The following is a 27,470-nucleotide window of genomic DNA, read 5'->3' as shown; positions in this document are numbered from 1 at the left end:
TGATATCTAAAATACAGTTAAAAAGGGCAACTATTGGCCCTGTATCATCAGGTGATATGGCGATGTAAAGCTGTGTGTCATCAGCACAGCTATAAAAGTTTATGCTGTGTCTCCTGATGATGTTTCCAAGTGGAAGCACATAAAGGTAAAAAAGCACAAAACCTAAAATTGAACCTTGAGGAACACCACAATTTTAAAAAGAATTTAGATGAACTTTCATCTGTGCTTACAAAGAATTCTCTGCTGGTAATATAAGATGTGAAGAAATTAAGAACAGTATCAGAGAGGCCAATCAGACTGTGAAGTCTATCAAAAAGAACTGATTGTTCTATTGTGTCCAAAGGCTGCGCTCAAGTCAAGTTGTGTTAACACAGACAGTTTCTTCATATCCATATTGGACCTGAGGTTGTTTACAACCTTGACTAGTGCCGTCTCAGTGCTATGATTGGCCCAAAAACCAGATTGGTATTTTTCAAATGCCGCCTCAACTACTCAATGTGTGCATGTGTGTGGACAGGAAATATTACCCTGGCTGCGTGTCGTGGTCCTCTTTGATTTTATATGTTGGGAGTTAGATGGAGCTCCAGATAGTCTTACAGTCAGCGAGTGGATGGAGAGAGATTGCCTTGCTCAAAGACACTTAAGAAGGAGACGGGGATTTTTATGGACCCAGCCTTCCTTTCGCAGGAATCAAACCTGTGACCTATGAACCCTGTGTTTGTATTAAATGGAAAATAACTGCTAAGTGTACTAATAAGCCTCAGGGGTCCATCTCTGTACACAGAGATCAATTCTGTCCTATCTTAAGTTATAATGATGAGACTAAATCACCTCCCCTTTTCTAAATGATGCACAAAGAACAAAACAAACACGACCAATTTCCTTCTCTTCTTTTTGTTTTACCAGCCTTTCTCTCTCTAACCCTTCACCTCCTTATTGGTTCACTGCACTAAGTGTCCACTTCTGAGCTGAGGATTTTGGATTTGATGCCTGCTTGTGTAGCTGGAAACCTGGAGGCTTATTCTTCTGTTTTTGCTCATTGTGTGTTGAGAGGATAAGTACACGAGTTAAATACCCAGAACCGGATCAGAATAAAGAAAAAGGATTCCAACCAGGGTCGGGGGAAGTTCACCCAATTAAGAAGTGACCTTTCTGCAAATCTTGAATTAAATTTTTTCCCTTTAGACCAAATCTATGAAGGAAAGATGGAGAATTAAGGTTTTATGAAGGTAATTTGAACTGTAAAGACAGCAAGCATGGTGATATATGCCCCAGCACTCCTACACAGGTCTGGATAGGAATGAAAAGTGTGTATTTTTTTAACAGTTTTGATGTGTTAAAAAGAACGGAAGACAACCACACGGCATGCTGATTTGTCTTCCACTACATCTTCTTATGTACTCCAATACATGACATTATTATTGCTCTCTGATTAGCAAAGCAGGAAATGTTTTTCACTTTGAGTCAAAACTCTCCAGTTGGTTTGTTTGTCTTGTATGATGTGTCCTTCATCATCATCCTCATCCTCTACCATCCAGGAAGGTGAAGATGGTGGACGTTGTTTCGCCCACAACAGTGCCGTCAGAGAATGAGGTGCACGTGGCCCGGAGCTTCCTCACCAAGATTTTGCGAAGCTCTATGAGGTACCGCCGGGCAGGAGTTTCCTGTGTACGGCTAGCTGTCCCGGTCTCCTTCCCCTTATACTGGCATCTGGCAACATGTCGCTGTTTGTTGAAATCTAGTTTTAGTTCTCTTTGGTGGTTAATACCTTGACTCTAGTCACATGGCAGCCATTTTTTGGTCACTGACATGACACTCGGTGAGAAACGTCAAGTGAACCGCTATGTATTATTGTTATCTTCCCTTGTGAACTTAATAATCTTGTCCACTGCCAAAGGAATTGAATCAAGTGCAACTGGACTTGGTTATATATCCGTGATATATAACCTTGGCAGTGGACAAGAACATTAAGTTCATAAGGGAAGATAACTATGACCTGGATGAATAAGAACATTCACAGATATGTATTATTGTTGTGTCCCAATTTGTAAATCATGTTAATGTAAAAGAATCAGACAAAAATCTTTAAATTCACCAGTTTCCGACTTAGAAAATGCAATCTGGAGAGATGTCAGGTTATATTTCAAGTTAAAATAATCATGGTTCAGCCATTTAGCTGCTGTTGGAGGCTGGTTAAGAAAACCTGGAAGCTAACAAGTCTTGCCGGTGTTGCACCAAATTCTGTGGCCTGTCAGATTATGTGACCCTGCCCTCAAACGCTATTCAACCATCCCCCAGATGCTAATCCTATTCTTGCCCACACAAAACCCACATCTAAACATACCATGTCCAACCTAAGTTTAACCATCTCTAACTTTATGCCTAAACTTAACTGCATGGAACTGCCGTGCCATGGCTGCAATAATCTTTTAAATGCAACGTCACATAATCTGACAGGGGACAGATGTTGGTGTAACACTGGCTTCATCATGCCACAGAAAACTCTCAGTACCAGTGGTTGGAGCACATGTCTGTGTTGGATGTAATCAGTACTAACATCATACAGACATATGAGTCACTGTCATTTACAACATCTCTGAAACACTGAGGTAAAAGATGACAGCTACCTTAATATTGCACTGTAATCTTCTTTACCAGCCTTGTTAACAGTAGCTAAATGGTTGAACAAAGATGATTTTGTATTGTAATATGGCCCGACAACTCCAGAATTTAATAATCCATTTATTTTTGTTAGATTTTCTCAGTCGGAAACTGATGAAATTAAATCTTATTGTCTGGTTCTTTATGTTAATGTGAATTGACACCACCTAACACACAGTGGTGAGACTCAGCAGTTCAGGTGTGACAGCAAAATGGCCGCCGTGTGAATATGGTCAGTTGTGAGTTGTGCCTCATTCACCTTGTCGTAATGTCCCCCTCAGTTTGGTGCTAGGAGTGCTGGGTGGTACGGAAGATATTATCATCATGAGATATATATTTCATGGTATCTGCTTACATATCCCATGTTTAGGAATCCAAGTGAAGTTCATCACACTGAACTGTGTGATCATGTAAAGTATAACATCAAACCAAAACTAGTTTTCAAATAATACTCCCTCAAATATTTCACACCTCATTTTGTGAGAAATTGTAGGTTATATATTCTCACTGTAATTAGACAACAAAACTGTGTATTCAGATATGACAATATCTTCATACATTGACAGATATCTTCAATATCTTCAAATATTGACAGATATATTCAGATATGACAACAGATGTATTGTCATATCTGAATATAAATTCAGATACACCTCTGAGAGATGATAAATGATAGTATTAAATTATTGCCCAGCCCTGTGTACTAGTCATGCTCCGTATGTTGGTGTTACCGATCAATTTGTGTGTGTGTGGTGTGTGCATGTGTGTGTGTATTTGTATGTATGTATTTATTTGTATGTGTGCATGTATATGTGTGTGTGTGTATTGTGTGTGGCGTGCGTGAGTTCAGGTTATTGATTCCTCATCTGTTGGGTGGAATGCAGAAGTCAGACCTTGAGAAGTAACAAGGCACTTGTGTGTCTGTGTGGTGATGTCAGACCTCACTAGTTGTGGTTATTTCGTGGTAGTTTCCTTACCAAAGTCGACTGTAATCCTTTATCGACGTGTACCCTACCTCCATGTGCCGTTCATTGAGTTAAATCGGTGTCTTTGATTGGTTTTAGGTTTCAGTCTGTCGTCCCGAGTGGGTTTGGGATCATTGGTAACTGGTTGTGTGTTCAGAAAGTGAATTGATAACTGGTTGTGTGTTCAGAAAGTGACTAAAAATGAGGATTCTTGTCCCAACATGCTTCCCAGGAAGAACCGCTTCAAGGGGTATGTGTGTCTGACAACTGGATGTGTATCTGTCTACTAGTGAGATCCAGTCACACATCAGCTTCTTAAAAGTCCTGAGAGCCTCAAACTCTAACACAGTGTGTTGAAACAGATGATTATTTCTAATATTTCTGCTATGTTTTGGACCCACGCTGACCTGGGATCACCTCCATATGGGACCTCTGTTCCTCTCCCAGTCCTCCTGCTGTCATAATCAGATAGAGAGATAGTTAGATAACACTTAAAATGAATGGACTGAACTTGTTCTTCAGATAAAACAAAGTCCGTGTTGTGTCTTCGTCACGTATGTCTCACGTTTCCTCGATAGCGAACATCTCACTTAGAAGTTACAATCGAAAATGTTGTGTTGTGGACCTTTTTTTGTTCAGGTAAGCAGTTGAAACTTTTTTTTGAGCCCTGCAAAGGAGATTTAAATGTTTTAAGAGATTTTGTATGCTTTGTTGGTACCACCTGGTATTGGATTTGATACTAAGTCTGCAAGGGAACACGCTCGTTCAAATGTCAAAACAAAATGAAAACAAACACCGGGCTGTTGTAGATTTGAAAATGTTCTGCCAATCTTCTGCCTGGCTTTTGCGTTTCTGATGTAATGCAAGGAAATCTGGGTTTTTGTTTGGTGTAGAAGCCACTCTTCTTGGAGAATGAGGACCTAGGTGAGGACACCCATTTAAAAGGTGCCTTTCTTTTGACGTCCTAAATCACCAAGTGGGATGGTTTCACCACGAAATACAAACCAGATGGCGTCCGGGTGGCATGGCGGTCTATTTCTGTTGCCTACCAACCCGGGGATCGCCGGTTTGAATCCCCGTGTTACCTCCGGCTTGGTCGGGTGTCCCTACGTACACAATTGGCCATGTCTGCAGGTGGGAAGCCGGAATGTGTGTGAGTGACCTGGTCGCTGCACTAGCGCCCCCTCTGATTGGTCGGGGCGCCTGTTCAGGGGGGAGGGGTAACTGGCGGGAATAGCGTGATCCCGCCACGCACTACGTCCCCCTGGTGAAACTCCTCACTGTCAGGTGAAAAGAAGCGGCCGGTGAGTCCTCATGTATCGGAGGAGGCATGTGGTAGTCTGCAGCCCTCCCCGGATCAGCAGAGGGGGTGGAGCAGCGACCAGGGCGGCTCAGAAGAGTAGGGTAATTGGCCAGATACAACTGGGGAGAAAAGGGGGGAAGAAAAAAAACCCAGATTTTATTCGTTGAGACATCCAGACTGATAGAAGCCGGCCACAGGAAAAATCTTCAGCGACAAACCTGTAGAGCCAATCCAGAGTTTCCTCCTACTTGGTTTTGACACGGTATCTTCTTGGATGACTGACATGAGTCCACAGACACCTTAACTCAGTTTCTTTTGAGCGATTTCCTGGCTGCTGCGGTTTTACCATGAACGTGTGATGCTTCCTTGTTAACGTGTAATGTACGTCCTTGTCCTCTGTAGAAAGAATGAGCCTGTCTTGCGGCCTCATTCCTGGTACTCCTCCAAGCTGACAGAAGAGGAGACGGAGCCGACCAGGAGCGACATCTCCCCTGCAGACGTCTGGCAGCCGAATCATGAAGCAAGGTGAGCTGTCGGCTGCCGGGACCGGACCGGACCTGTTCACTACAGGACTTCCATAGTCAGTGGGCTAGTTCCAGGAACTTAAGGGCCCAAATACTGTTTGGGATAGGAGACATCCTTAGGGCATTCAGATTAATGTAATACGTTTTCATCAAGCTACTTGAAGTTGAATGTTGAAGTTACTAATGAGAAAAGATGACTTTTAATGCCAAAACATCAATGTAAATCAAGTAAATTCCACAAAACGTTTTTATTCTCACCTGAATTTAAAAGTTGGCTTGTTGATAAAGAGAATGTGATGAAGAAAAATGGAAACGTGATATCTTTTCTGTTTTTGTGACATCATCTTTAAACAGACAGATTGTTTATTCACTTAAAACCAGCTTGAGAGGGTGTCTGGGTAGCATAGCGGTCTATTCTGTTGCCTACCAATACGGGGATCGCTGGTTCGAATCCCCGTGTTACCTCCAGCTTGGTTGGGCATCCCTACAGACACAATTGGCCGTGTCTGCGGGTGGGGAGCCGGATGTGGGTATGTGTCCTGGTCGCTGCACTAGCGCCTCCTCAGGTCAGTCAGGGCGCCTGTTCAGAGGGGAGGGGGAACTGGAGGGAATAGTGTGATCCTCCCACGCGCCACGTCCCCCTGGTGAAACTCCTCACTGTCAGGTGGAAGAAGCGGCTGGCGACTCCACATGTAGTCTGCAGCCCTCCCCGGATCGGCAGAGGGGGTGGAGCAGCAACCAGGATGGCTCGGAAGAGTGGGCTAATTGGCCAAGTACAGTTGGGGAGATAAAGAGGGGGTGGGGAATCAAAAAAAAAAAACAGCTCGAGGAAATGCACCTCAGTCACAATTACGTTTGTTCCACTTTTCATGACTTGCTTCACGTTGTATGGAAACATTGCTTGTGGTTAGCAGAGAAGAAAACCCAACTGACCACACGTCTGTTTGTAGTATTGGTCTGATGGCAAGTGTTTCCCACCATATTAACATATCTTCTTCAAGTCTAGACACGTGAAAGAGTTTCTTCTTCTTGTCATGTAAAGTAATTAATTTCAATCCTCTTTTTGCACTTTCTCACCTAATTATTTATTCAAGGTCTAAAGAGTTGTCCAGTGAGAGAGACCAGAGCAACTTGCACCAGCCGTCCATTCAGTTCACATCAGTGAATAACATGGAGAAACTGGAGCGCCCCTCTCATATAAACCCCCCCGATCGCCTCTCCCCCACCAAATACACCGGCAAACCTGAAGCACTCTGTGGAGGAGTGGGGAAAAGAGACTCGGGCTTCAGCTGCTTCTCCAGTGGCTCCAGCCCACCAGTTCCTGCCACTGGTGCAGAAAACATTTTCTTCAGGGGTCTGCAGAGCGACAGGTCCAGGTACCTGCAGCCGATGTTTGGGGCTGGAGGCTGGGAGACGCCCCGTGTGGAAGAGCAACCGGACTCTCGGGTCTCTGGTGCTGGCAGGCCTAGTGGCGCCCCATTGTGGCAGGTTCCAGAGAGAAAGAAGACCCAGTCCCCGCCTCCTCCACCTCCTCCCCTGAGGAGCGACAGTTTTGCCGCCACGAAAGTGTTCCCTTCCTCTGATGGGCCCAGCGGTCAGACAAAAAGCCAAGGAAGAGGAACAGAAAGATCAAACGAAGCCTCCAACCGACAAGCCTTCAAATACAACTTGACTGTTCCCCTCCGTGACAAAAGTCTAGAAGCCAAACACAGCTTCGTCCCACTGCCCACAAAAGATTTTCTCCACCCAAACATGGCAGCTGACCCCAACCACAACCAGCTCCACCCCAACAAACTCTTCTCTCTGTCCAGTATCGACGTGAGACAGACCCAGTCTCATTTCACACATCTGCCCAACCACCAGAGGCAGTACAGCGATGAGAGCCCCTTCTACCTGCAAACCCTGTCAGCTCCTCCGACCAAGCCTCAGAGCGTTGGCTGCTACTACCGTAGCCTGCAGGATCTCCCCACCAACGCCTCCAGCCGCAACCAGCTCAGAAATTCGGCTGTGATTTCTCAGGGCTCAGCAGTGAACCCAAACCAGGATAATGGAGGTCTCAGTCGGTACTATGGTACTGGAACAAAACTGTCCGTCCAGTCAGCAGAGCAACAGGCTAGACCAGGGAGGGCAGAAGGTCAGAGGGGGGACACAGAGACCCCCCACTGGGCAAACAGCCACAACCGAAGCTCCCTGAGTTCCTTGAAGACCAACTGTAAAACCAAGTACTCTTCTCTACCTCAGTCCCCCCTGCCTTGTGTCACCAGTAAGGAGGACAATGGCCATTCCCAGCAAGGGAACAGTTTACCATATGAGCTGCCAGTCTCTGAAATGTTTGCACCTGTCAAAAGTATCAGCAGCTCAGAAGAAACCCAGAAGCGAGTTGAGGGACATCCAAACAACATAAAAAGATATTCCCCAAGTCAGCACAGTGACGAAAACAAGGTCTTTCTGCCAAGATATCAGGATGTATGGGTGCCACAGGAGGACAATCGAATATCTCCCTTTAAAACACCATTGCTCCATTCCCTGACCCTGGAGAACCAGACCTTAGCTGAAAGGAGGCCAACCACAAACCACGGCACAAGCAGCCCATCCATCCAAGATCTGGGTGACCCGGCAGCATCCAGTGGTGGAAAGGTGAGCCGTCGAGGTGAACGCTACGCCACTACACTCCGCAATGAAATCCAACAGAAACGCGCACAGCTGCAGAAGAGTCGCAGCGCCGCAAGCCTGATCTGTGGCAGGGAGGAAGAGGAGAATGAGGAAGAAGAGGATGAAGGATGGAAATCCACAGAGACATCCACCTCTTCTAATGGCTCCTTCTCCAACACCTACAAGGACCATTTGAAGGAGGCCCAGGCCAGGGTGCTCCAGGCCACCTCCTTCCAGAGACGGGATCTTGATCCTCTCGGAGGTGAGACCCTGGCAGGTAAGTCCAACTCCTCTTCCAGCAGCCAACGCTCTCGCATCAGAGGTCGAAAGCGCATTGCCCTGGCTAAGAGGACGCACTCCTTCTCGGAGCCAGACAAGATGGACAAGGTGGGGTTGGAAGGGGTGGAGGAAGAGCCTGAAACAGGATCCTTTGGGGAACGGAGGAAGTTCTTTGAGGCCAAACCAACTTCTTCAAGGCCACTGCCCAAGTCTGGATCCCTAAACTCTGGCTCAGACCTCAACGAGACAGCCAAGGCTGTAGAGAGAGTGCTACCCAATGAGCCCCAGCAGACCCATCCAGGCTCAGGTTCAACTACCCTAAGCCAGGGACAGAATCCAATTCTACTGTCGCCCAAGAGACTTGGTACCTTTGCTGAGTATCAGGTGAAGTGGAGTTCACGAAGAAAGGCATCAGAAACCAGGACACAAGGGAGGTATCACTCAGCGGAGAACATCCTGGACGCAGAGGAGAAGACGGTCTGCATCCATGAGAGGTCCAGATCTTCTCCTTCTGCTGAGTTCTACACACAGGTGAGCTGAGCCTGTATGGGACTTTGTATGGTAGTACTTAAGCAGCGGTGTCCGACCATGTACCATGTAGAGTTGTGTGCATCCAGGTTTTCTTTCTAACCAAGCATTACACCATCTGATATCACTGATTAACACACCTTCAGCTGAAGTCAGCTAGTGTAGTGTTGGACTGGAATGAAACCTTATGTGCGCATGGCGCTATAGGACACATAATTGGACAACAGTTTTCAAAATAATAATAATAATAATAGAGATATAATAATGATATAATAATAGAGAAAGAGATATACTTTAGGGGTGATGAATGTTTTCCCCTTTCTCTCCCAATTGTACTTGGCCAATTACCCTATTTTCCAAGCTGTTCCAGTTGCTGCTCCCCACCCCCTCTGCCGATCCAGGTAGGGCTGCAGACTACCACATGCCTCCTCCGATACATGTGGAGTCGCCAGCCCCTTCTTTTCACCTGACAGTGAGGAGTTTTGGCAGGGGGACGTAGCGCATGGGAGGATCACGCTATTCCCCCCAATTCCGCCCCCCCCCCGAATAGGCGCCCCGACCGACCAGAGGAGGCGCTAGTGCAGCGACCAGGACACATACCCACATCCGGCTTCCCACCTGTAGACACAGCCAAATGTGTCTGTAGGGACACCTGACCCAAGCTGGAGGTAACACGGGGATTCGAACCAGTGATCCCTGTGTTGGTAGACAAAGGAATAGACTGCCACGCCACCCAGACGCCCACATTTTGTATTTCTGTTTACTTGATATTAGTTTCTATTTTGCGACTCAGTTAGTCACATATTTTCCAGTATTGTGTTGTATTGATTCAAGTGTTGTTTATGACCCCCTCCAAATGATGAAATAGGACTGAAGCCCCTGACTTGTTCTTTGTGCAGAGTTTTCCAGAGACTTGGAGTGAAAACAACTTGCTCCCAGAGACAAGAAATGGACAACACAACAGGTGAGGATTCATTTATTTACACCGACAAATAATGACACGCTGACAAGGAAATGAAGACAGGAAAATGACAAATGAAGACCCAACTGCTCCATCTCCTTTCTGAGACGTCACTTTTAGCTGTTTTAATTTGAATCCCAACTTCGATCGGACTGGTTGAAACATAACTGATGTAGGAATCTTCGCCTAGAATGAACGTGTAGTGGTTCAGCAGTGGTTCTTTGGTAGAGAGGCTGTTTAACTGAGGGTAATGAGGCAGGTTACATCCCCACAGCGTCCCTGTTAAAGCCGCTGAGCAGATGTGATGTGTTTCATGTCATGTGTTTGACGCACGTCTCATAAGAAGCTGGCATGTTGAATGTGGAGGCGGAATGTGGCGCGTTGGCGATATTTCCTCTTCTGGAAAGAGGTCTGCATGTTCCTCCCCGGCCTGAAAGGACTCACATCTGTCTGTGGTCTCAAATCTCTGTGCTGCTGTTGGAAGTCATGTCTCAATGAGCTGAACTAATACAGTCCTGTTGTTCCTGCAGACTCCACTCAATTATGTGTGTGTGTGTGTGTGTGTGTGTGTGTGTGTGTGTGTGTGTGTGTGTGTGTGTGTGTGTGTGTGTGTGTGTGTGTGTGTCTGTGTGCGTGTAATAACAGTGATCTGTGACGGGTGGGGAGTGTATCAGGTTATCTATTGGTGTGTGTGTGTTGACAAAGCACACTTAATCTGCTGCCTGTGAGGTCCTTTTTCACAGCAGAGTGTTGAAATTGATCCTGGAACTATTGCCAAACTCCTTTTTGTTGATATGTTTTGCTAAGAAAAGGAAGTTCACACACACACACACACACACACACACACACACACACACACACACACACACGGACACACTGGGGTTGTGCTCGGTTGTAAAACTAGTGGCTTGGTGCAGGCGCAGCGGCAGCAGGGTTAACTCGGTAAGGGGGCTTCAGAAATGACTGAGAGGACACAACTATTTTTCACTTGCTGATAACACAGGAGGGATAATAATGTATCGTACAATTAGACTCAATGCATTTGCAGCCATGTACGGCTGTCTTGCCGCAAGAATACAGGCTAACAGGGCGTCCAGGTGGCGTGGCGGTCTATCCCGTTGCCTACCGACACGAGGATCGCCGGATCGAATCCCCGTGTTACCCCCGGCTTGGTCGGGCATCCCTACAGACACAATTGGCCGTGTCTGCGGGTGGGAAGCCGGATGGGGGTATATGTCCTGGTCACTGCACTAGCGCCTCTTCTGGTCGGTTGGGGAGCCTGTTGGGGTTATTGATGTTATTGGTAGAATGCAACTTGTGGTCACAGCTATCAAGCTGTCTTGCCACCAGAGTGCCATAACAAGCCTCGTATGACAACAACAGAGATGGGTCAAGGTCTGCCCACCCTCATCGATGTCATGCAAAGCACCTATTCTACCATATGATCGTCGTCGTTGGCGTCTCTCGTGTCCGAGGATCCATTCCAAGAGATAGAAAAAAACTCTTGGAGCCATTCACTAAAGCCTTGATTAAAACGGTGATCTGGTCGCGACGCTGGTCCACACTGCTTGGCCTGGGAGGATCTAATTCCATGGCAACACAAGAGTGAAGACGATGGGATCTGCCACAGGTTGCACCCAAGTGATGGTCGGATTGGGAGTCCGGATGTGATGTTAATGTTGTTTTATATATATTCTACTATATAAAACAACATTAACATCACATCCCCTTCTCGGCTGCAATGCCAGTGAAGAAATAATGTCTACGCTTATTACTGACATTTCCCACACATTTCCAAAAAAAACTACAAGCTCAGCCAGGCTGCCTCTTCTTCCCCTCATTCAAAAGAGTTGCAGCCGCCACGATGCTGTGTTGCACCTCCTCTGTGGTCTCTCAGGATTGACAAGTGTTGAAATCTCCACTCCCTGTGCATTCCTTGCTTGTCTTTCGGTACAAAGTATCATGCATTTCAAATGTTCTTTGCTTGATGCGTGCCCCCCTAATCCCTTGTTGCTATCAGTAGCATGTTGCCAGTTATTAAATCCAGTTTGGGTGAATGCCTTATCCGCATTAGCATCAGAGCTGATGTTGAATTTTCGACAAGGATAGCAGAAAGTTGCATCTGCCTTGCAGGAATATTTCAGCCAGCATGTAGTCTCTGCATTTGAACCACATGCTAAAAAAGGCCAGTTTTCTCCCACAGCACTAGCGGGGGGGGGGGGGGGATTTCTCCAGACAAACCTATGCTGGCTCCTCATCACTGAGGTTGTCGGACACTAATGGAGGCGTGGGGGCATGTAAAACCCTGGTGCTGCTGCTGCAAGGCTTGGTATCGGTGGCTGCAGGCTCCTTTTCGCTGTGTTTATCTCTGCCTCTCTGTGTCTTGGCCTCTGTCGCTGGCTTCTCCCGCTCCCCGCCGGTTGGATTAGATGCTGCCATCGTGGTTGTGTCGTGGCGAAGCCACTTTCTAATATCCATCATCAGCTAGCTAGCTAGCTAAACAGTTAACTCGATGTTCGATTCAGCTGCTCAGTGAAACGTTTTTATCTTGTAGTGAGAGTGTCTGCATCCCTGATGAAGGCATTGAGCATAATGAGTAAGTTTTATGCAGTAAAGTCTGTTTTCTATCTTCCAGGTTGTGTGTGTGCTGGCCGTAATCCTTTTTTTCTTCTCCGCCAGTCCAATTCTGAACTCTTCTGATTGTGAAATATGTGATTATTTTCCAGGGAGACGACGGAGAGCAGCAGACGGTACCAGTCATCCAAGTCTGACCAGCGGCCACAGCCTTCCCTCCACCACAGGACCAAGCCAGACGCCACCGCCCCCCACGCCTCCCAGTCCTCCCATTCCTCCCACGCTTCGCTGCGCCCTCCCAGCCCGGCCTCCCAGACCAGAGGCCTCCTGCCAGCGCCTAGGCCTCATTTAGGGCCACAAACCACATCCTCCTCCCAGGAATTCTTCCGTGGTGTCCACGCCGAGGCGGCAGCAGCAGCATCGCCCCGTCCACTGTCCGGCGCCGCTCCCTGTCTCCATCCCAACAACGCTGTCCAGAGCCATGGTTCCTATGCGGGCTCCGCCTCAGCCATCTCCCCGGCCCCCAGACAGGAAGGAGCAGTGAGAGGAGAGGAGAGGGAGCAGCCACCACCCTCATCATCTTCCTCCTCCTCTTCCTCTTCCTACCATTTCTCCTCCAAGACGGTCACTCTGTCTTTCCCCGCAGCAGACAGACCTCACTCGCCCTCGCCGCTGTTCGCTCCTCAGAGACTCACCAACGCGCCGCCGCCGGCGTCGGTGCAGGATGACTCACTGGTCAGGTAAGCAGCTTAGCTGGAGGAGTTCAGGCTCTCCTTCCCTTCCTCCTCCTCCCATCGTTATGTAAGTCTTGGTTAACGCCAGCCTCCATTTTGTGTCGAGGCAGGATTCAAATTAGCTTGTTTTTTAATATATGTTTATAGTAATATAAACTTATTATGAAAATATAACACAGAATGAATTTATATAACAGTGTACAACAACAAATTTATATAAGAATTACATTAACAGATATTATATATATTATTATGTTGTCACAGAATTACATTATTTAGAAAATAATATAAGACAAATTTGTGTAATATACCTTTTTTTTGTTGATTTATTGTTACTATATAACAGTATGAGCCCTGTGATGGCCTGGTGGCCTGTCCAGGGTGTCTCCCCGCCTGCCGCCCAATGACTGCTGGGATAGGCTCCAGCATCCCCGCCACCCTGAGAGCAGGCTGAGCAGTTTGGATAATGGATGGCTATAACAGTAGGAATTTATATAGTTTAATGTAAAACAATGAACTTAGATAAAATTATATGAAATGAATTTATATCATATAATATGGAATTATTATAAATATAATTTTTGAAATACGTAAGAAATATAATAATAGAAATATTTACATAAATAATAAAGAAATAAAGAAATATAATAGCAATGAGATGAATAAATATAGAATAAATATATATAATCTCTACATATAATAATAATAAAGGGACGTGGGAGCAGAATGTTATTTTTAGTGTCTGGATGAAATGAAAATGTGTGGACAGAACTGAATAAAGGGTCTGACTCTAATTATGTCCACCGTCGATTGTAATCTGTTTTAAATTGATTTCATCTGTTCTGCTGCCTCGAGAGAGATTGGTTTGTAATTTGAAGAGGCTGTAATTTGGTGGCGTCTCCTCTGACCTTTTCGGTTGTGACGCATTTCTGCTGTCTGGCCTTTCATTAAATATGTTTGGTCTGAGCGCGCTTGCTGTAGCACGACGGGCTGGAACCGCGGCGGCGTGACTGGAAATAAAACCACCTCCCGACCGACTGGTGTTCCCTCACCTGTGTTTTTCTCTCCGCGTGACCGTTAGAGGGACAGCGGAGGAGCTTGTGACCTTTGACCTCCTCTCCGTTCTGTTAAGTTGCTCCTCGTGTTGATGGTGCAGGCTTTCAAAGTCAATTCTCCTGTGACGCTCAGTGTAAAACTGGACCAGATGGCAGCTTCGGCATCAGGCGGACCACCTCATTTCTTTTCCAGGGACCCCCCCCTTTTTTTTTCAAATTCAAATTAAAGAAATAAGAGCCGTCATGGAGGTGATAACAGGTTAGAACAGGTCTAATATGGCTAAAATGCAGGTGTGTGTGTGTGTGTGTGTGTGTGTGTGTGTGTGTGTGTGTGTGTGAAAGCAAGCTTTATTGACAACAGCAGAAAAATCACAGGATTTTGGTGTGAAAGTGTTTCTTGTAACTCTCCATGTGTCTCTTACATGCTAAATAAATGGACTTACAGGCGTCCCTACAGACACAGATGGCCGTGTCTGCGGGTGGGAAGCCGGATGTGGGTATGTGTCCTGGTCGCTGCACTAGCGTGTCCTCTGGTCGGTCAGGGCGCCTGTTGGGGTGGGGGGGGGGGGACTGGGGAAATAGTGTGATCCTCCCAGGTGCTCCATCCCCCTGGTGAAACTCCTCACTGTCAGGTGAGAAGAAGCGGCTGGTGTCTCCACATGTATCGGAGGAGACGTGGTAGTCTGCAGCCCTCCCCGGATCAGCTGAGGGGGTGGAGCAGCGACTGGGACGGCTCGGAAGAGTGGGGTAATCAGCCAGGTACAATTGGGGAGAAAGGGGGGGGGGTAAATGGACTCAACCCTCCATGAACCCACGATGCCAATGTGCCCATTAATGAGGAGCAAGCCCACAGTGAACTGATTCAAAGAGCTCATCCAATTAAGATCTGCATCTCTGAAAGTCAGTTTTGGTCAGGATGTCCTCCTCATGGAGGAGTCCATGTAAATTATGTGAAGGTGTCAGAGAATGCTCTGATGTCACGCGGGCTCAGCACACGGCCAGTAAGACTGAGGGCACTGGGTGGCAGTTCATCCCATCAGGTGTTTGTAAAAGGACCCCGCTGGTCTGATTCACACTGGCTGCCCTCCCAGTCACTTTCCACCATCTGGTGTGTGGAAGTTGATTTGGGCTTTACGTGTTTTGTCTCTTCTGTATTGAAGCGTGACACCGGCGGAGGTTCTCAGCGTCAAATCTATGTGACGTCACGCATCGCTGTTCCAGCAGACCGCATGTCGCCCCCCCCTAGTGGCAATACAACAGACCTACAGGAACACTCAGTACCGTATCACTAATGGACACACAGGATGGAAACGTTTCTTACAGGCTCCAGATATTACAGACCACCAACACGAGCATGTGTCTATGTTACATGTACTCTCCGTTTAACTCCGAACCGCTCCAGCGCTGCCGTCCAGTGTTTCCTATCGAAGGCTGTGGTTTATAATGGACACCGGTTCCCAGCGACAGTAAACTGTGGTTTTTAATGGGCTGTCCGTTAAAATATACACTTGCACAGAGCCCTGCAGCGCTTCTGTGTGTGTAGGAGGAAATCCCTCTGGGGCAGTTGCTGTGTGACCCCCCTCCTCAGTAGACCACCCGCCTCATCCCAAATTTAGGACTGTGGGCTCTGAGGGGGGCGGCACGGTGGCACAGTGGTTAGCGCGGTCACCTCCCAGCAAGAAGGTCCTGGGTTCGAGCCCCAGGGTAGTGCAGCCTTGGGGGTCGTCCCGGGTCGTCCTCTGTGTGGGGTTTGCATGTTCTCCCCGTGTCTGTGTGGGTTTCCTCCGGGGGCTCCGGTTTCCTCCCACAGTCCAAAGACATGTAGGCCAGGTGAATCGGCCGTGCTGTGTGTGTGTGTGTGTGTGTGTGTGTGTGTGTGTGTGTGTGTGTGTGTGTGTGTGTGTGTGTGTGTGTGTGTGTGTGTGTGGTGATGGCCTGGCGGCCTGTCCAGGGTGTCTCCCCACCTGCTGCCAAATGACTGCTGGGATAGGCTCCAGCATCCTGAGAGCAGGATAAGCGGTTTGGATGTTCCCAGGTGTGGGTGTGTATACAAGTTAAATCTGTAAATAAAAAAATACAAATTCTCAGTCAACCTTCCCCGGAAAATAGTTTGAAAAACGTCAGTTTACTTTGTCACTTTATTTATTTATTTTTTTGCAGTTTCTTCTGACTACATTGAAAGTCGATGTGTGGGGTTTTGTCTTGCAGCGATTCATGACTGCGCTTCTTCCTCTCACCTCGCCTACCTCCATCCTTCCCATCATGCCCTTCGCAGTGTGACGTCACACTCGTACGCAATGCCGAGCCCGTGTCCCGAATCTCTAAAATAAATTCAGCCCCGGGGCCACCTTGTTGCTTTGGAAAGAGATCACACCATCATGTAAATACGTTTCATCACGTTAGATTTTTAAACTTGCTGTGCTGACAACTTGACTCGTACATCATGCAAAGTGGTTAAACGGTGAACAACAGGAACACAAAATAAAATAAAAATACCGTCAATGGCATTAAAATAAAATGGAACTGAATGAAGGTCAGTTAAAAACTAGTGGCCACGGACGGAGCTAACCCCAACCCACTCAGCTGGAACGGGGTGACAGATTATAGATACTGTAACGTGCACGGATAAGGTGACACGCTGGCTGCTGGCTCGCGGGTCTGACCCTTTAGCCTAGCGATTAGCGACGCCTCCTGCGGTGCGGGCGACACGGGTTCGCTTCCCGGCCGCGGCAGTTCCTGTGGTTGCGTTTCCCCCGAATTCGCTACAATATTAAAATTATATAAATTGATGAAAACACAACAGATGTTTCCTACAAACGAATAGACACAAAAAGTAGGACAAATAAAGATTCATCATCTTCCTCGACAGATGTTGTCCGCTGTAAAATAAATCTAAATATCAGACCGGGACTGTAAAGTGTGTGTTAGTTTTCGTAGCGTGGTGTATGAAGACGTTAACAGTAACTTATGTTGACATTTGGACCCGCTCAGGTCTGAAATCGGCCCGATAGGAGCGATGGACCAGAGCGGTCCGGCGAGGAAAGTCCCGGTGAAGATCGTCCACGCTGAGAGCAGATCGGAGCGAGACACCCGAGCGTACCCGGCATGCAACGGAGAGGCCCCCGAGTTCCACGGACCCCGAACTCCCTCCCTGTTCAGCTCCTGCAAGCCGCAGGAGACCGAGTGGACCCGGCCCCAAGTCAAGACTCAAAACTTGGGTGATTCTCCATCATCTACCCTGCTGGGGGCCGCCAACATTACCAACAACCCCCCATTCACCTCGGGAGGGGACCTTCACTCGGAGGCGGAAGACGCAAAGAGGGAGGAGCTGGCCAGAGACATTGTGGACCGGGATAAGTCCCTGGCGGACATCTTGGACCGGAGGGGCATGAGGACCACCATGGACCTGATGGAGGGGCTCTTCCCACAGGGGCAGCAGATACTGGAGGGGGGCCACCAGCGCCGACGGGCCCCCAACGGCCCCAGACCGCCCGCCCCAAGAAATACTGATGAAAGGTTTGAAGTATCCTGTTAAATCATATTTGAAATCAACCCACACACTGACTAGAAAACTAAAATCCGAAGTAAAAAGAAAAAATCCACTCATTTATGTTTTAATGAAGATCTTCATATCGACACAGCATCTCCTCTCCTCCATCCTTTCCACTCATCTGTTGAGTGTTCATCAATATTATTGTTTTTGTCAATGTCAGTGATGTTTATTCACGTCTGTGGGGAAGCAAGAGAATGAATGAGGTGGAGCTGTCGTATAGGCTGCCCTCTGCTGGTCATATATTGCAACTCCTCTGTGTTTATCATCATTAAGGAGTTCACCTGCTTTTATTCTTTCTCAGCATTTCAGGAAACTAGAAAATAAAAGCAGTTGATACTTTACAACTTTCAGCAACCACCTCCACTTTTTAACCAGACTAAAGAGGATTTTTAGGCCAGGTTTTGATCCGTTACTAAATCACAGTTGTCAATCAATCAATCAATCAATCAATCAATCAATCAATCAATCAATTCAACATTATTCATATCATGCTTTTCATGCAAGAACATGCTCTGTGTGTAATAAGTTACAAATGTAAACATTCCAGGCTAAGACTGTGTGTGTGTGTGTGTGTGTGTGTGTGTGTGTGTGTGTGTGTGTGTGTGTGTGTGTGTGTGTCAGAGGGGAAGAGGAGGGCGTTTCCACGGCGACTTCCCTGGTTCCCAGCTCCTCCTACTACAACACGTCTGCTCCCAAAGCGGAGCTCCTCATCAAGCTGAAGGGGATGCAGGAGCAGCTGGAGGAGCAGGACTCCGAGGACGAGCTGGACGTGGACCTGGCCGGGAAGAAGGTGCTGGCCTCCTCCATCACACTCAAAACCACCACGACACTGTCTTTACTATGGGTCCTGTACACCTTTATGACAGAGAACGGAAAAGTCAAGCGGAGAATAGACCAGACTAATAGAATAGAATAGAATAGAATAGAATAGAATAGAATAGAATAGAATAGAATAGAATAAACGGGAAGGTGGAGCTGATTCTTTTTTTTAAAGTTGACTGAATGCATTGGTTTTGACAGATCCCTCATTTGACTGAATTATTAATAAAATGTTGGTTGATTAGAAATTTACAACAGACATGTTTTATAGGGAAGTCATACAAATAAGTTTAATATTGATAAATATGGGGGGGGTTTTTTGTGTGGATTTTTTCCTTTTTTTTCTCGCCAGTTGTACTTGGCCAATTACCCTATTTTCCAAGCCGTCCCGTTCGCTGTTCCACCCCCTTGCTGATCCGGGGAGGGCTGCAGACTACCACATGCCTCCTCCCATACATGTGGAGTCGTCAGCCACTTTTCACCTGACAGTGAGGAGTTTCACCAGGGGGACGTAGCACCTGGGAGGGTCACGCTGTTCCCCCCAGTTCTCCCTCCCTCCTGAACAGGTGCCCTGACCGACCAGAGGAGGCGCTAGTGCAGCGACCAGGACACATACCCACATCCGCCTTCCCACCTGCAGACACGGCCTATTGTGTCTGGAGGGACACCCAAGCAAGCCGGAGGTAACACGGGGATTTGAACTAGCGATCCCTGTGTTGGTAGGCAACGGAATAGACCACTATGCTACCCAGACCCCTGATAAATATGTTTATGAAATATATATGATATATTTAATACGTAAAATATATCACCTACACGACACCTGTTCCTTTCAAATATGAGAAATTTGCATTGATAGTTGTAATAACAGTAGTACTGCTATTTTTTCCTTCTCTCTTTCTTTCTTCTCATTATTACAATATGTGTTTATTTCTGCATTCACACGGTCATTTCTTACTCCCTGTCTCTCTGTATCCCTTCTCTCTCTCTCTCCTCCTTGCAGCAGGAGCTGATCTCCAGCCTGGCGAGGAAGCTGGGGGTGCTGCGGGAGGCACGACAGAGCCTCCAGGAGGACGTGGAGGACAACGAGGCCCTGGGCCGTGCCGTGGAGGCCACCGTGCAGCGCGTCTGCCTGCCGAACCAGCTGGACAAGTTCCGCATGTTTGTGGGCGACCTGGACAAAGTGGTGAGTCTGCTGCTGTCGCTGTCCGGACGACTGGCGCGCGTGGAGAATGCCCTCAACAGCCTGGAGGACGAGGCACCCCCAGAGGAAAAGGTACATTGCCCCCTGCTGCTGGGGAGGGCAAATATTCTTCTATTACCCCAACCACCACCACCACCACCACCCTACTCTGTAGGAAGGTCAGAGGTCAATCTCAGTTACAGAACGACTCCCCCCCCCACTCTCACAGAAACAACTACTTGACTGTTGAGTTGTCTATCTGTCTGTCTGTCTATCTATCCGTTTGCCTGTCTCTTTTTCTTCTTCTTTTGGCTGCTGCCGTTAGGGGTTGCTACAGCGGATCATCCCTCTCCATCTCTTCCTGTCTTATTCGTCTTATTCTGTCACACCAACATGTGTCCTCCCTCACCACATCCATAAACCTCCTCTTTGGTCTTCCTGTTTCCCTCTTCCCTGGCAGCTCCATCTTCAGCATCCTTCTCCCAATATACCCAGCATTTCTCCTCCCCACATGCCCAAACCACCTCAATCTTGCCTCTCTTGCTTTGTCTCCAAACTGTCCAACCTGAGCTGTCCCTCTAATATGCTCATTCCTAATCCTGTCCTTCTTCATCACTCCCAGTGAAAATCTTAGCATCTTCAACTCTGCCACCTCCAGCTCCACCTCCTGTCTTTTCATCAGTGCCACTGTCTCCAAAACATATAACATAGCTGGTCTCACAACCATCTTGTAAACCTTCCCTTTAACTCTTGCTGGTACCCTTCTGTCACAAATCACTCCTGACACTCTTCTCCACCCACTCCGCCCTGCCTGCACTCTCTTCTTCACCTCTCTTCCACATTCCCCGTTATTTTTGAGCAGTTGACCCCAAATTTTTAAACTCATCCACCTTCATCATCTCTGTTCCTTGCATCCTCACCATTCCACTGTCCTCCCTCTCGTTCACACATAGGTATTCCGTCTTGCTCCTACTGACTTTCCTTCCTCTTCTCTCCAGTGCATACCCCCACCTCTCCAGGCTTTCCTCAACCTGCTCCCTACTCTCACAACAGATCACAATGTCATCTGCAAACATCAAAGTCCACGGAGACTGTCTGTCCATCACCATTGCAACAAGAAAGGGCTCAGAGCCGATCCTTGATGTAATCCCACCTCCACCTTGAACCCATCCGTCATACCTACCGCACACCTCACCACTGTCACACTTCCCTCATACATATCCTGCACCACTCCTACATACTTCTCTGCAACTCCCGACTTCCTTATACAATACCACACCTCTTCTCTCGCCACCCTGTCATATGCTTTCTCTAAATCCACGAAGACACAATGTAACTCCTTCTGGCCTTCTCTATACTGCTCATTAACATTTTCAAAGCAAACATCTCATCTGTGGTGCTCTTTCCTGGCATGAAACCATACTGCTGCTCGGTAATCATCACCTCTCCTCTTAACCTAGCTTCTATTACTCTTTCCCATATCTTATTGCTGTGGCATCCCCCTTATTCTTGAAATTAGTACCAGTGCACTTCTCCACTCCTCAGGCATCCTCTCGCTTTCCAAGATTATGTTAAACAATCTAGTTAAAAACGCCACTGCCATCTCTTCTAAACATCTCCATGCCTCCACAGGTATGTCATCTGGACCAACTGCCTTTGCACTCTTCATCCTCTTCATAGCTGTCCTCACTTCCTCCTTGCTAATCCACCACAATTCCCGATTCACTAGCCCCACATCATCCAACCTTCTCTCTTTCTCTCTCTCTCTCTCTCTCTCTCTCTCTCTCTCTCTCTCTCTCTCTCTCTCTCTCTCTCTCTCTCTCTCTCTCTTTCTCTCTCTCTCACTCTCATTTTCTTCATTCATCAGCCCCTCCAAGTACTCCTTCCACCTTCTCAACACACTCTCCTCACTTGTCAGCATATTTCCATCTCTATGCTTGATCTCCCTGACCTGCTGCACATCCTCCCCAGCTTGGTTCTTCTGTCTAGCCAATCGGCGCAAGTCCTTTTCTAGTGTTTAACCTCTCATACAACTCACCATACACCTTTTCCTTTGCCTTCACCACCTCTCTATCCCATCTCCTTGTACTTCTGTCTACTTTCTTCATCTCTCTATCCCACTTCTTCTTTGCCAATGTCTTCCTCCATATACTTTCCTGTACTATCTCATTCTGCCACCAAGTATTCCTTCCTCTGTACAGATGATACACCAAGTACCTTCCTAGCTGTCTCCCTCACTATTTCTGCAGTGGTTGCCCAGCCATCTGACAACTCTTCACTACCACCCACTGCCTGTTTAACTCCTCCCTGAACTCCACACAACAGTCTTCCTTCTTCAACTTCCACCATTAAATCCTGGGCTCTGCCTTCACTCTCTTCTTGTTCTTGAGCTCCAAAGTCAGACCACCATCCGTTGCTGCCTAGCTATGTTCTCCCCTGTCACCACCTTGCGTTCTCCAATCTCTCGGAGATCGCACCTCCTGCATCAGATATGCTCCACCTCAGTGCACCTTCTTCCACTCTTATATGTCACCCTGTGTTCCTTCTTCTTTTTGAAATATGTTTTCACCATACGTTTTTACCATCCTTTTAGCAAAATCCACCACCATCTGGCCTTCCACATTTATCTCCTTGACACCATACCTACCCATCATCTCCTCATCTTCTTTGTTCCTTTCACCAACATGTCCACTGAAGCCCACCCCAATCACCACTCTCTCCTCCTTGGGTACATTCTCCACCACTTGATCCAACTCACTCCAGAATTCTTCTTTCTCTTCCATCTCACACCCAACTTGCAGGGCATATGTGCTGATAACATTCATCATCACACCTTCGATTTCTAGCTTCATAGTTATCGCTCTGTCCGACACACTCTTCACCTCCAGCACACTCTTGACATACTGTTCTTTCAGAATTACCCCTTCCCCATTTCTCCTCCCATCTGTGCACCATGGTAGAAGTGTTTGAATCCTCCTCCGATGCTCCTGGCTTTACTCCCCTTCCACCTGGTCTCTTGCACACACAGTATATCTACCTTCCATCTCTCCATCATATCAGCCAGCTCTCTCCCTTTACCAGTCATAGTGCCAACACTCAAGGTTCCGACTCTCACCTCCACACTCCTACCCTCCCTCCTCTCTTGCTGTATCTGGACTGCCTTCCCCCTCTTCTTCTCCTTCGCCCAACAGTAGCATAGTTTCTATCAATCGATCGATTGATCTATCTATCTATCTATCTATCTATCTATCTATCTATCTATCTATCTATCTATCTATCTATCTATCTATCTATCTATCTATCTATCTATCTATCTATCTATCTATCTATCTATCTATCTATCTATCTATCAATGTTGGGTTCCTGTACATTTTCTGATAGAAAACTGTGGAAGAGGACTTGATTGTTTCCAAGTCCTGAAAACTTTTGACTTTTATGAACATTCTGGAAAAGCCCAGAAAGTAATTGTGGATTTTGAAAGGTACCTATAGTAATAACAACCTCTGGGTTTTCCGGTGTGCTGACCTCTTTCTACATCCTCTACTTTAACTCACGTCTGAAACAACGACAGCATATAAGGTAAAATGATACTATATTATTAAGAAGAAGAAGAGGACGAAGCGCACCACTACTACCATTCTTTTATTACTACCACTACTACTGCTAATATTGATAATAGTAATAACTAACCCATATGTAGTTGCAGATCGCCCTGTCATTCCACACATTGTGATATTGGTTCACATATTAATCTTCAGATATGGTGAGAAGCTCCTGAATTTCAGGTCATTATAAATGCCGTCTGACTGACATATCTTCCTCTTCTTGCTCCTCCTCAGCGAACCCTTAAAGAGAAGCGAACGCTCCTGATGCGGCAGCACGAGGATGCCAAGGAGCTGAAGGAGAACCTGGACCGCCGGGAGCAGCTGGTGTCGGCCGTCATGGAGGTGCACTTGGACTTGGAGAGCCTGGATGACTACCGCCACTTTGTGAAGATGAAGTCGGCACTCATCATCGAACAGCGCAAACTGGAGGACAAGATCAAACTGGGCGAGGAGCAGCTCAAGTGTCTTGTGGACAGCCTGCCACTGGACCAGAGACCGCCACTCTGACCGAACCGGCACCGAGGTTTGGTTTTTACGTGTGCGCTGATGGTGACTTTTTTTCCCCCCAAGGATGGTTCAGTGCAATATATGAGTATTGATGACATAAATGTCCTCAAAGCATCCTCGCTGGTCGAGTTGGTTGAGTCATCGAGGAAGCTCGGGTGCACAGAAATATCCACTCAGATAGACCTTTAACCCTGATTTATACTCAACACGGATTAAAGGGCTTCATAACCGGTCCTCAAGATCCTTACCCTGACCTTAACCAAACCAAACCTAAACTTAACCATCTTTAATCTAATACCTTCACATAACCATGTCCTCAGCTAGGTCCTCATATATGTTGAAATACATTGCATGCATGGGGCAGAACGTGGTTGTTGGGCATTTCTGTGCTCGCATCCAGACTTGACCAATGAGGAAGCATTGAGTTTGCGTACCTCATAAATATTCATACTTCGCTGCGTGCTGATGTAACCTTCAACGCTACTTAACCCGCCCACTAGAGGACGACGGTGTGTCATCAGACAGTCAAAAGGCCTCATTTTTATATTGATGATGGGACGTGAACAGCGATGGGAAAATAACCCTGAAGTCACAGTGGAGTCGGTGTCTTAAACTTAGACAGGATAGCTACTGGTTTTGTGGCACACATGAGTAAGTGTTTGGATTTGATTTCCAGGCTAATCCCCCATTGAGGGTGAAGTAGACACGTACAGATGTGCATGAATGCAGCATTTGAGCCTATCTGAAGCATCTGGAGGTAGTTTTATAGTTCAACTGTCTAACTCAACGGGTCAAACATTTTCAATGCCTCGGTTTGTCTAGTTTGGGTCACTTCTCAACATATGGTAATGGCAAACTCTTAATGGCGTGATGAAATGTGTTGCTGTTAACAGATCTTGTACTGAAAAGTGACATTTAAACTGGATATATGACCGTCTGGACGAGTCCACATCCTGACCAAAAAGTGTTGGTTAACACTTCTGTGAAATAATAATCTCCATTAGTGATGGCAAACTTATCAATAAAACTAAGACCGGGCATCCGGGTGGCGTGGCGGTCTATTCTGTTGCCTACCAACATGGGGATCGCCGGTTCGAATCCCCATGTTACCTCCGGCTTGGTCAGGCGCCCCTACAGACTCAATTGGCCGTGTCTGTGGGCAGGAAGCCGGATGTGGGTTTATGTCCTGGTCGCTGCACTAGCGCCTACTCTGGTCGATTGGGGTGCCTGTTCAGGGGGGAGGGGGAACTGGGGGGAATAGCGTGATCCGCGCACGCGCTACGTCCCCCTGGTGAAACTCCTCACTGTTAGGTGAAAAGAAGCAGCTGGCAACTCTACATGTATCGGAGGAGGCATGTGGTAGTCTGCAGACCTCCCCGGATCAGCAGAGGGGGTGGAGCAGAGATCGGGACGGCTCGGAAGAGTGGGGAAATTGGCCGGGTACAATTGGGGAGAAAAAGGGGGGGGGACTAAGACTGGTTGTTAAATTGGTTTTGCAACACTACAGTGTAAACGCATTAGTACAAATGGATGTATATGCAAACCAACTAAGCCCCCTTCATCTAATAAAAATGTTTCTTATTTTCATTTTTCTAATTAAAACACTTTTATCAATTCATCATACCATGATCATTTGACTATATGAATATGTTAGTTGAAATCTTTGTGTTGGACCGTCTCCAGTCCCTCTCTAAAATAGGTATGACTCTGGATTTTTTTCTGTATTTAAATATGTATGACCAATTACTTCCTGTTTCCTGTGTTACAGGATGTGTATTTAAAATGTATAACGTGTGTTTAAAGACACTATTTTAATTTATTGTAGTCTGTTGAATACCAGTATAAAGAGATGGGGAGTGTTTTTCCTGTAATTTAATTTCAGCAATGAAATTTCTTCTTTGTTTTATTTTTTAAATTCAGTGTTTATATATATATAATCAAATTTTGACTACTTTCAGTCAAGTCACTTGAAGTTGATCATTTAATATATTGAAAATCTAGAAGATGGGTCTGTAAACAATATTCAATTTTTTTCAACCAAGGTCTTAAGGTACCTGTATTTATTTATAAAGAACTAAACTTTACAGAAAGAAATACTTCTTGGTTTTGATTGTTTCATAAAACAAGGCTTCACTTTTTTCATTTTCAAACAAAAAACTTCAAATTATTCCGGAGTGGTGGCTCTCAAACTGGTCCAAGGACCCCAGAGGGTCCAGTTTCCAAAGATATGACTAAATTTCACAATAATTCGAGTACATTACAATTGCCACTAAAAAGGTGTGTTTTGATTTAACACCGTATGATGTAGAGGTCAGTCTATACTTCAAATACTATATATGAGCCATATTTTGTACTTGTTTATTTCAATTCACTGATTGTTGAAGCAGCACTTGTCCAATATACTGTCAACAAGCTAGCTATAGCTAACAGAGGAAAGCTGGCTAGCTAACAGAGGAATGCTAGCTAGCTAACAGAGGAAAGCTGGCGAGTTTCAGAGGAAAGTTAGCTAATTAACAGAGGAAAGCTGGCTAGTTAACAGGGAAACTGGCTAGCTAACAAGACAGCTGGCTAGTTAACAGAGGAAAACTTGCTAGTTAACAGAGGGAAGCTGGCTAGTTAACAGGAAAGCTTGCTAGTTAACACAGGAAAGCTGGCTAGCTGAAAGAGGAAAGCTAGCCAGCGGAGACTCATGTTAGCGTACTGAGACAAGCTGTTGTGTGCAAACAATGGACATTTTAAAGTCCTGCCATGATGTTTATACCCACTTTTACGTTTTAATTTCATCTGTAAATCAATCTTTAAAAGGGTTGGTGCTGCTTTCGGCAGATCTCCACGGGTTAATTTTCCACAACTTTACCAGGGTTTTCATGACTGTGAACCCTGATAGCAGTAATCAAAGCAAAGTGTTAGAACTTCTATCTATCTATCTATCTATCTATCTATCTATCTATCTATCTATCTATCTATCTATCTATCTATCTATCTATCTATCTATCTATCTATCTATCTATCTATCTATCTAGTATCTATCCCTCTCTCTCTTTATCCTCTCTCTCTTTATCTGAGGACATAGTAGTCTCCAGTAGTCTTCATGGTCATGTGTTCGACCTATGAATTCTCCCACCAGAGTCATAAACCACAAAGCAGAGTCTTGATCTGATGGTTTCTTTCATCATCCAGTCAAACTGTGCTCCATTGTCTCGTGTCGTGTTTGTTTTAATGGAACTGCTTCCGTCTGTAAATTTAGACCCGAGCTGCCGCTGGGAACCAACCACCTGAAACTGAGAAAGGAAAAAAAATAGACTTTTTATCTTTATAAAAGTTTATCTACAGTCCTGCCAGAGGCGTCAGTTTGTGTGCGGCTGATAAGTCGTTTAACAGCACCCATGGGAGTGAGTTTTGTTGTTGAGAGGTGTAAAGCTTTGAAGAGCAAAGACGTCCTGGCTGTTTGCTCTGCAGAGAGGAAGAGAAAGGAGGAAGCGATCTGATGCCGGGATCACCGACGGGGGCTAGGAGGGGGGGGGGTCTTATTAATGTTACAAATACTGGGTACTCAGATATATACGT

At 46.4% G+C, this 27,470-nt stretch overlaps 1 protein-coding gene across 2 annotated transcripts in view; it reads left to right on the top strand.

Moving 5' to 3' along the window:
• Window positions 1-25,987, top strand: part of LOC130131639 (protein Shroom2-like) — a 57,541-nt gene extending 31,554 nt beyond the window's left edge. Inside the window, exons 3-10 of one of the 2 annotated variants that reach the window (XM_056301405.1) lie at window positions 5,332-5,454; window positions 6,548-8,915; window positions 9,812-9,876; window positions 12,600-13,187; window positions 17,228-17,752; window positions 18,411-18,579; window positions 19,615-19,884; window positions 23,631-25,987. In XM_056301405.1, the coding sequence (XP_056157380.1) occupies window positions 5,332-5,454; window positions 6,548-8,915; window positions 9,812-9,876; window positions 12,600-13,187; window positions 17,228-17,752; window positions 18,411-18,579; window positions 19,615-19,884; window positions 23,631-23,903 (4,381 nt within the window). In that variant the 3' untranslated portion in view covers window positions 23,904-25,987. Of the gene's footprint in view, window positions 1-5,331; window positions 5,455-6,547; window positions 8,916-9,811; window positions 9,877-12,599; window positions 13,188-17,227; window positions 17,753-18,410; window positions 18,580-19,611; window positions 19,885-23,630 lie in introns of both variants that reach the window. The other variant, XM_056301404.1, reaches the window with a different exon arrangement.
• Window positions 25,988-27,470: the final 1,483 nt, after the last annotated feature.

The sequence above is a fragment of the Lampris incognitus genome, chromosome 21 (assembly GCF_029633865.1).
Source record: "Lampris incognitus isolate fLamInc1 chromosome 21, fLamInc1.hap2, whole genome shotgun sequence".
Lineage (NCBI taxonomy): Eukaryota > Metazoa > Chordata > Actinopteri > Lampriformes > Lampridae > Lampris > Lampris incognitus.
This window is presented reverse-complemented; position numbering and strand designations above follow the sequence as displayed.